General features: G+C 32.2%; 2 protein-coding genes across 2 annotated transcripts in view; one reads left to right on the top strand and one right to left on the bottom strand.

Annotated features, from left to right (window-relative positions):
- The window catches only part of LOC143917661 (intermembrane lipid transfer protein VPS13A-like), a 35,504-nt gene extending 32,383 nt beyond the window's left edge, over window positions 1-3,121 (bottom strand). Inside the window, 1 exon segment of the mRNA XM_077439243.1 lies at window positions 2,981-3,121. Within this exon segment, the coding sequence (XP_077295369.1) occupies window positions 2,981-3,121 (141 nt within the window).
- Window positions 3,122-7,744: 4,623 nt separating this feature from the next.
- Window positions 7,745-11,113, top strand: LOC143918278 (uncharacterized). Its single transcript, XM_077440065.1, has 5 exons — window positions 7,745-7,805; window positions 7,877-7,924; window positions 8,983-9,084; window positions 10,647-10,868; window positions 10,964-11,113. Exons 1-5 carry the CDS (start codon window positions 7,767-7,769, stop codon window positions 11,054-11,056), a joined length of 504 nt encoding a protein of 167 aa, XP_077296191.1. The 5' UTR covers window positions 7,745-7,766; the 3' UTR covers window positions 11,057-11,113.

Consider the following 11,113-nt stretch of genomic DNA (forward strand, 5'->3'; position numbering starts at 1 on the left):
TATATTAAAAATACTGAGCGAAGCCGGGTAAAACAACTAGCATATTATATAAAACATTATCTAGCATTCAAAATGTTTGAGCATGGAAAATTAGGTGAACTATCTAACTTACTATATCATATAAAAAAAATGATTTAAAAAAATTTTGACCATCTCAATTTTATTCATAAAAATCATTCATTATTAAATAACAAAACGACAGCATTATGTTCTCATTTTCATCATTCAGGTCTGCTTGTATTCTAATAGCAATACCTCTACATATATTTTATACAGTTGTGGACAAATGTATTAGCCCACTTGTAAAAAGTGCTTTTGACCGAAAATACTCGAGTGTTTCAAGCAGCCACTTCACAGTTAAAACACTGCCAACAAAATGTACGAATATAACATCGAAAGAAAAAAACTTCTTTATATACTGTTTGCCACCAATGTTTCCTTTAGGAAAATTTTTCTCTGAGAACTTAGCGCCATCTATTGAAAATTTATTTAATTACTTAATTAAATAGTTATTTTTTCAATTGGTGTTTTATATTGTTTATATGTAGGTAGTCAGGTAGTTTTTACCTTTTTTTCATACTAAACAATTAAATATAAATACTAAATTAAATATATTTAAAAGGTATATGTCAACACATATGCGATGATATTTCATCGGGTACATTAAAATAAATGGAATATTATTAATGGATATTATTAAAAAAATATATGAAATTTTCCTTTTAAAAAAACCAAAAAAGAAAAAAGAAACAGAAACGGAGTTGATTAAAACGTTAGGAATTGAATAGCTCGTTGGTTGCGTAAATTCTAACCGCCAGGAGGTTGCCGAGTTCGAGCCCTGGCTTGACCTTGATTGAAAATAATCAATTCCGAGTATTTCTACAGTACTGCTGATCAGACTTATATTTTTGACACCAAGTCGATCGTTTCGTATCAGAGTTTGTCAATTTATCTGATTTAATTATTATTGAAACGGTCCTCAACAAATTGGAAAAAAACCATCCTGCCTACTATTTAACACCACTATTTGAATATGATTTCAAAATTTATGATTTTTAAATGTATATATGTACATATGTACAAGTAACTCGTAATTGGATCATGGGAAAATATAAATAGTAAAAAAACAACGCGACGCAACCACACGCTAATAGGATACGCGCTAAAAGTAGAGTTGAACAATAATAGAATTCTCATCAAGATGCAGGTATTGGCTGTTTCAAATATTTACTTATAAGAGTATTTTATTTATAAGAGTATTTTCAATCAAAAGTGGCCTAATAAATTTGTCCACGGCTGTAAATAGTAGGGCCGCGCCTAGTAGTTCGGCCGCCTGTGTGCAAACTAAGATCAGCGACTCTTTAATTTTGGCACGTAGCATAATTTTTTTTTTACATTCAATTATCATCCACAGAGTCATCTTTAGATCTAACAATAACTGGAGGTTTGCAATATAAAATTGGATTGGAAAAGCCAATTTTACAGGAACCGTTTCAATTAAAATCAGAAAAATTGGCAAATTCTGATAAGAAACGATTTATTTTGACGAACCAAGTTCTGGCCAACAACGAGACTCTAGTGGGAATCGAACCCGTGACACCTTGCACGAAAGAATACAACACTCACTACTAGACCACGCTGCCGGTTAATAGAATATAAAAGACCTAGCTCTATGCGGACCGAAGCTATACCTGCTATCCCGTTATTTCCCTCATTTCTTTCGGCCGCCTTTATATTTCGGTCGCCTGTGTGCGTTGCACAGATTTGTACATATACATATAGGGTCTGGGTTACTGTATCGGAAGTCGAAAGCCGAAAGATCGAAAAGCAAAGATTTAAAATAGTGTATGCATGGTAAATGGTATATATATGTACATATATGGTAATACTATCCGCTCATGGTAAACGGACTATAATAAAAATATATATAATAAACCGAATGTCGCTAAATATGTATGTTCGGACGATCAACCAGTATAGGGAACCAATCATAGCCGAGTAATCGAGACACTGGGAAGCGTGGTCCTCGGCGCGAAGCCCCCGGACTGCTGGAGGCATCGGGGGTGCGGGGGGCGAAGCCCTCAGGCCACACACACACACACACACGCATTAATTCATCATTTCGAACGGGTTGGATTGCTTGAAAGTGTATAATGTGCCACCTTTATTATGATTAATATTACGTGCGCGTGCGCCTATAAATTATCTTACATTATACTACATATAACTTTATTTTTATTCGTGTTTCAATGCCTTTTCGAAACCACCCGTTGAAATCAACGGGCACAACAGTAGTTTCTCATATTGTCATAAAAATCGCGAAAAATCTAGGTTTTTCGACTTTCGAACAAGTCACTTTCGATACAGTGACGGCCACCGATACATACATATGTATATAACTAGGATTTGAAACAATTACAACAAATAAAGGTATGGTAGTTAAATATAACAATTGCTATTTTCATTCTTTATATTGAAATTTTTTTATAAATATATTTTTCTATTTATGTACATACCTATATATTTTGATTATTTATTCTATTCTCGTATTTTTCTTCCAATAATGAGCTCTCTGACTATACCTTTTTTATATTATACGATCTCCTCATTCAAACAGATTTGTATTCTAATCAAATCTCACAGCAACGGCTTCTCATTCATTCTCATTTATGTTAATATATATTTTCATTAATTCAAATTTATACGATTTCGTACAAAATAAAATGCAGCACTTCATCTATAACGCATCCATAATGCCACATTTACACAAATACGTCTAGCAAACCACCATACATACACCAGCAAAACAAAGGCTGTGCATAATAGATGTAAACGACTCTGCAATTTGTCCACGACAAAAACCCAGCAGGACATTCAGGCTTGGAAAATGAACTCAACTTTCATGTTCGTACATGTTTAGTTCGGAAAAATAGAAATTCAATATTCACAACGCTACATTTTATACATCGAATTGACTTACCAATGCTTCAGGCTTCAGCTTCAGATCCGTCAAGTTGACGTCCCCGGAAAATATTCCGATGTTGAGATTTTCCGTGTCTAAATCCTGGACATATTTGCCCAGGAATCTGTTTAAGATTCCGGCAACGACTCCTTCGAACATCTTGATGTTTTTATTATTTTTTTCTATGTATGTAGAATTTACACGCACACTATCACTTCATCTTGACGCTTTGCCGACACTAAAAACGAAAGAATTATTATTAAATCGTGCTAATAAATTATTATTTATAAACAAAAGCAGTAGACCTGCCACTAATTGGAACATTAATCACAGTGTTTTCTGTCAGAATGTATCACAGTATTTTCTTATCTACATATGTACATATGTATCTTATCTGAATCGATAAAGTTAACGATTTGTATATGTCGTGATACGAGTGGGGATGATGCGCTTTGTTTGTGATATATTTTAATAGTGCATCTTATCATATATAAGCAATATAAAACAAGCGTTGAAAACAGTGATTGATAGATAGATTGGATCTGTTAATATAATATGTATATACTAGGGATCCCAAATATGTATCGACTTCAACTATTCGAATATCGAATAGTAAATCAAGAGCTATTCGAATATTCGAATATATTCGAAATATAAAAAGAAGGTAATTACATATGTACTAAGCATAAATTTTGTTGCCATTGAATTCCACCTCGTTTTTACATAGGTTTTTGAGCTCTTTTTCCTATTATGCTGTAGATTAACATTAGAATAATATAATACTATGATTACTAACCAAATTAAATTAAATTGTAAAATAGAAAATTATCAGTAGATCAGTAGCTATTAAAATAGATATAAGATGTATTGTGAACATAATTTCGTAATAATAAAAAGCATTTAAAATCAAAATCAAACCTCGTTTTTACAGCCAATAATAATTTCAATTTTTTATTTTCTTTTTTTATTATGATTTCTTGTAAAAATTTATATTTCACCGGTGACTTCTTAAATATTCGTATAATTTTTCTGATGCTTACTAAAATTTCGTAGAGATTATTATCGATCGAAAAGTGATTTTCTTCAAACATTTCCGTATTTAATGAATAAAAATCCGTTTTTTCACATGTAGACAATTCAATTTCTTCATTATCTTCATTTTTATCACAATTATCCCCATTATATATTTCATTTTCTTCATAATCGTCGGCTTCTTCGTCATCACTCTTTTCGTGTTGATTTTGTGTATTTAGTTTATAAAAAAATATATACACGAATAGTATTATAATAGTTGATGAAATATGCAAATAACGAATGGCTGAAAAATCAGACAAATAATTCGAATACTGGAATATTCGATTGGGATCCCTAGTATATATGCGTTCTCGGAGCACAAACGTGAAAATGATTCATTGAGTATGCATTAGATTTTCACTCTAGAGGAATTGAGATTAAAATTTTCCAATTTATCTAGCGTCTGGTGAATGTTCATATACGTATTTTCCAATGAACTTTGTGTGTGTGTACGTAAATACATATGTATATAGATGCTTTGCGGACATTCTCAGAATTCCATCTGCTGTGATAGTAATGAAAATAAAGAAAAATTCCCTTATAAATAATGCAATATCATTTGTAAGTACGTTTTTTCTCTGTCATAATAAGATACTGCGATTGTTCAAGCGTGATCGTGCATAAGTACGTTTATATGAGAATGTAACAAAGCACGTTTACTTTTATCCCCAGCTTCAGTGATTATATAGAAAGCCATTCTATTTTTAGAGTAATTTAATATCCCTTACAAGACGGGCCCGGGAAAATATCACCAAGGTTACGGCGACAACAAAGATATTTTCTTTTTTTTATTCGCTTCAGATAAATCGAATTTTTCAATACTCGTCTATTTTTAAAACAGTTATGCGACGGTTAAATACATATATACGTACAATATGCGCACATCTCTTGATTAGATTTTGATTTATATTCAATAAATGAGATGTTCGGAATAATCCTATGTTCAGAATGGTTAACAGCTTGCTCAATGTATATATATATATATATATATATATATATATATATATATATATATATATATATATATATATATATATATATACATACATATATACGATACGTATAATTACAATATGTTTGATTCGTTCATTACGATATTGCATAATATTGATCGTAATGAAGTCTGCCATATGAAAGTATTCAATGATATATATTACTAATTTCAGCCGAATAAAATTAGCCGAATGGTTTATTTCATATATACATAGGTGTATATTTCATTTTTATTGTATTGGAAATGAAAATGATTGGTGGTGATTTTTTTTAAATTTTGCAATATGTTCGACATACAAATTGAATCCAAATAGCGTTGTATGTACTTAATCGATGGGAAAAACCCATATGTTTACATAAAAAAGATAATTCACCAGTATATGCATAATATTATATAATACAAATTATCACGATCGTAAATTGTCCAAAATTATGTGCATTGTGTAATATTAAATATTAGATGAATATTAAATAATTAATTATTTTACTAACATTATAAATTAAATATTGATAAACTACTGATACAGATACTATGTATGTTCGTATATGTAGTTTCATATTTTTAAAACTTACTTAAATTTTAAAAATGATTTTTTTTTATATTCTTCAATTATTTTGATTTATTGCGTATAATTGTAATTTCTATTCAATTATGTATAATAAATATGTATGAATTAGAACAAGATTTAATGCATCGTATGTCAATCGTAAGTACATAATATGGCCATCCATATGGAACAGTCCAATATTGAATATTACCGTGAAATTAATTTTGAAATGTAGATAAAATTCATTACAAATGATATAATTATATAAATATTTATATTTATCTTGAAAAAAATGGTATTTTTCCGTCAAATAAGGTACCCTTATGGAATGAGACATATTGTCAATTCGTTTCGACTTATTTCGATTAAAATTGACATAATGTATAGGATTAATTTTTAATTTGACACTTTCGTAATGAAATCATCCAGTGATCATAGACAGATTGTCAATCATATGACACGTGCTCGAAAATTCAAATTAAACGATGCAAAAGTGCATGCATCCTACCTTTCAAGCGGAGGACGATTCATTTCTCCGGATTGGTGACATTTTCATCATATTTTGGGGTTAGACTGACAGATGTGGGGTAGCTGAGGGTTTTCGAAGCGGCTATATTCGTCGAGGGTTGAAAACGTACTGGAAAATCGATTGCACGGGGGGCGGGGAGGTACGGCAATGTGACGCAAGTATGCTACGAGCGTGTTCGGGACATGCGCCTGTAAACCTACTCAATAAGACGTCTCTATAGCAATAAATTTGCCAAAATTTTAATGAAATCTAAAAATAGAACGTGTGATTGATTTTTTGGCATTTTAAAATTATGAAATATTGCGTCACATTTTACCGAAATACACACCTGAAGTTGGCCATTCGTGCGCTGGTTGCGTGGATAATTCGTTGCCCATCTGCGCACTGACCTTCCTTACGACGTTCCCGTTTAGCGAGATTAATCTATTGAAGAATATTATTAAGTATGACAAATATGCCATACTTCCTCTATATTATTTTTACGATCAATTGTTGGATAGAGGTCTTAAAGTATTTCTATATTTTAGGTTTGCGCTCAATACGTTTACATGCGCTCATACATACATATAAAGAAGTGACTTGTTCAGTACAGTAAAGATTTTACTAATCAATATAGCCGATTCTTAACAGCACTGTCGTTTATTCCTTAAACAGAATAATAATAGCCGATGAAAATCTACACTGGAAAAACGTAATTTTCCATAATGACGTGCAAATTCGTATATGACCGTTTAATGTTTTTTATACGACGAATTTTCACAGCGAGTCGTAATTATTACACACACACATGAGATCAGCAATAAATCGAGATAAATGATTTTAACGCCAAAACGTTTTTTACATCCGTTAAAATAACCTTCAGGTACAATGTATTTACATACATATTTCAACCGTACAAATTCACATTGTATGAATATTTTCATTCATAGAACCATTATGAAAATTGACATACGCGTTGAACCGTTTACGATCCATAGTATTATATTATAATAGAAAATATACCCGGCATCGCCCGAGTATATAATTACACGTTGCTAAGGTGTAATAATATACAATTAAATAGTGCCCATAATTGAATAATTTTGGGTTAGACCACACCGAGTCTATAATAACAAGTCGACAACTAATTTTGACTTTGGGGACACCGGAATTGTCCAATTAGATGCTAAGGTCAAACTAACATAATCGAGTAATGAAATTATCATAATATTTTATATCAAAAAGTAGAAAAAATCCTATTGTTATATAATATGAAAGATTTATGTATACACAAGCGTACGAATACACTTACGGATTAAAGGCATTGGAGTGTTGTATGATAAGTGGGATAAAATGGAGGCTTACGCAAAGAAAAAGCTCCGTTGTGAAGCTGCGGGGTGTTAACAGTTTCGTGGCAGGGGCTCCAATTTAATAATTAAATTTCACATGTCGATACATTGAAAGTAATTTGTCAAGCTGTGACACTGAACCGATAAAACGTACTGATTTTTTAACAACAATTATCGTAACAAAGCGACGATCGTATCTTCCCTGCAAAGCTACATTTAACGACAGGCCAATTTTACATATTTATAAAATATATACATATATATTTATATAATAAAAACCTCGTCAATCGTAGGATTTGTGCCACATTTTAAACGCAATTTCAAATATCAACATGCGTTCGTGCGCTCTCTTGCTTGCCACCGTTTTTGTAGTGTGTATTTTTATATTATTATACTTTAAATTAAAATGTATTACTAATATATTATTTATATTATTATATAGGGCACGTACGCTGCCGATTCGGATAAGTGTAAAGACCCACCGGATTATGTGAGTTGTTATTGTTTAATATGTAGGAGTTTTTGAATGTTTTTAAAATATAAGTTTTAAGTTTTATAATGAGACTTGCGTAAAATTTGCATGCTATCGCATTCACCCGTAACTCTGACCGCAATGACCAATCACAATTCGTTTCAGTTTCGCATTGGATTTTGGTAAATAAATACAACATTGTTCGTGCGTATAGTCGGTGAAATTTTACTTTTATTTTGTACTAGTATTGAGTTCATGTTTCGTATTTTGAAATATTTACATTAATAAAATTTTAATATACAAAAGTAAGTTGTTGATATTGTTGCGTAGGGGTGGGTTGAGGATCCAAGTAAAAGGCCAAAGTCGTTTCACCGCATTTATTGGTGATTAAGGAGATCCACGCACCGCCAGTGCTCTGTACAGAATGTCTTGATATGGTTTAAGTACCTCCTTATAAAGGATAGGTCGCTCAGAGCATCTTCGACATCCGGTTACTTCCCTATTATTTAGGCATGTACCCGGATATGTATTCCCACGACACTCACGAGTCCCACGCTATCACTGTCACTTCTGAGAAGGGACCAGGTGCCGTTACTACGCCAATTCAGTGGACATTATTTACCCTACTTGCACTTAGTCTGGAGATAATCCTTGAAACCAATTATAATGGTCACACAGTCTCTGGGATGCTACTCGGCCTAATCCGATTGCACTTACTCGGCGGTGTACATACTTAACAATATTATTAATTTATTTATGGAATACGTATATATTTTGTATTAATGGAAATTTATATTTTTTATACGATAAAAGTGATTGTCAATGTCATGTTATATACAGGAAAGCTTACAGTATTATTTTAAAAGACCTTGCATTGAATTATATTGTAATAATATTATATATGTAGTTAAATAAGAAATAATTAAATAAAAGTAAAGAAATTATTTTACGTCCTTACAAATTTTAAAACACATTGCACGAATGCGACAGCATGCTTGGTTCTGGTAAGTCTCAAGCTTGGATCTCGAATATAATATATATATTACACATTAAAAAAAATGTCACTTATATTTCAGCACGTGGAAATGTGCTGTGATGGTATGGACGTACTTCTTACCGAAAAAGACTTTGACGATTGCAAGTTTGCAGAAAATATGGTGGATGGTAATTTGCCTCCGGTAAATGCTTTTTCATAATTAGAGTATGAGTAAAGGTGTGGATTAATTCGGCAGACAGGTTTCTCGCAATGAATCTGTCGTAGCAGTTTCTCTGAGACTGGCAACAAATTTGCCAATATATAAAGCTTTTTTTCACAACACAATACTGAAAATCGGCGTTTGATGGATGCTTGGTTCAATATTATCAATATTATCAAACCATGCTTTTTTGCTCTCTGAACATTTGAACATTTGAACATTGAACATTTGAAAAGCATCCATGGATCGCCTAAGACTAGACAATACGATCAGTTAAATGCGTGGGAGGACTTTTGGCTGTAGGACATTTGGCCGAATGGACATTAGGCCGACGGATATTTGGCCTTTTATGTATTGAAATTAATCAGAACTAAGATGTTTTTGATTAATTTAAACAATTAAAAATTTCATATGGCCAAATGTCCATCGGACTAATATCCGTTCGGCCAAATGCACGTCGGCCTAATATCCGTTGGGCCAAGTGTCCATTCGGTCAATAGTACGTCAACCATTGAATGATTCTATTTAATTTGGTTTTTCGTTGTCTTTCATGAACTTGAAATATTATTAACTAATATACCAGAAGTTATATTTTTAAACAATAAGCTTCAAACAGATCTTTAATTGCCTTTAAGTCAGATTTGTCTTTCCTAGTCACAATAAATGATAATAGCTAACCGATTAGCTATTGAAAACAGTTTATTCCGAGTATTTTTGTTGTGCTGCTAGCCAATCTTAAATATTTGTGACTATCAGAGTTTGGTAATTTATTTGTTTCATTGTTGTAACGGTTCCTCATCAAATTGGCAAAAAAACCATCCTACCCACTTTTTGGAGATGACAATTTTATCTACTAGCTAAACCCAGCATGCGTTGCAATGCCACAATAACACATGCAATTCCTGTTCCCGTTCCCGTTGCAATCCCGTTCCCGTTCTCGTTTCCATTCCCGTTCTCATTTGTCGGAAAAATGCAGGCAGCGAAAACATTTGAAATTATTGCGTTGCAATGCCACTCATTCCCATTTTTCCCGTTTCTGTTCCCGTTTTTGGGGGATTTTTTTTACAGTAAGCTTCCTGGACATCCATAAAACAAATTCTAAAAGTTCCATCGTAATCAGTCGAGTGATTTAGGAGCCTATACGAGACAGACAGACAAATAAATTTATATATTTACAAATTTAGTACCATAGATGTCGCTCAGGAGCAACCCGAAAATGGCACCATGGGAAAATATATAATTGGGTCCACCATTATTAAAGTATTAAATTAAAAAAAAAAAATAACAAAATCGATGGTGGATATTACAATATTTTTTTATTTATTTTTCTCCACTCTCTGAATTTTTTGACCAATGTGGTCCAAACTTAAACTTAAATAAATAAATAAATGCTGTTTCAAAAGACCCTACGACAAATGTTGTGGTTAGAAACCCTTCTAGAGACTAATCTCACGACAAATTTCCCATGAGTGCTCACTTTAACTCATATTTATTATTATAAAGCATTAGTAACATAAGTAATAAGAACGTGGTGTTTTTTCCAGTGCGACGTATTCAATTGTCTGTTCAAAAATCACGACATGATGATTGGACCCGATAAATTGAACAGGCCGAAAACCAAGGAGTTGCTTATGAAATCTTATGGCAAAGAGTGGTCTTCCGTAATCGAGAATTCTATCAAAAAGTGCTTCAAACTGTTGGACGATCAGAAGAGTCCTTGCGAAGCTAAAACTTTCATGCTATGCTTCTATGACTATACTACACATGTAAGGAATTCATTCAGTATTTACATACTATGATTTTCACTGTTGAATTGTTTGGGTATTCAATTACATACATATGTATATTTATGTATTTACAGGCATGTCCAATAGAGCATTGGACAGACACTCAAGAATGTAACGATGCGAAAGCATTCGACGAAGTGTGTGGACATCGTTCTTTATATGAATAATCTAACAAATTTATAACATGCTGGATTTCAAATAAAATCAACAAAACATTATTGTTT

The sequence above is a fragment of the Arctopsyche grandis genome, chromosome 10 (assembly GCF_051622035.1).
Source record: "Arctopsyche grandis isolate Sample6627 chromosome 10, ASM5162203v2, whole genome shotgun sequence".
NCBI classification, from domain to species: Eukaryota; Metazoa; Arthropoda; class Insecta; order Trichoptera; family Hydropsychidae; genus Arctopsyche; species Arctopsyche grandis.

What these genes read in the sequence shown, in the direction of transcription:
- LOC143918278 (XM_077440065.1), top strand. Translation starts at nt 7,767, where the DNA reads ATGCGTTCGTGCGCTCTCTTGCTTGCCACCGTTTTTGTA. An exon ending in TGCTTGCCACCGTTTTTGTA is followed by an intron (nt 7,806 to 7,876) that starts GTGTGTATTTTT and finishes ATTATTATATAG; the next exon opens with GGCACGTACGCTGCCGATTC. An exon ending in TGGATGGTAATTTGCCTCCG is followed by an intron (nt 9,085 to 10,646) that starts GTAAATGCTTTT and finishes TGTTTTTTCCAG; the next exon opens with TGCGACGTATTCAATTGTCT.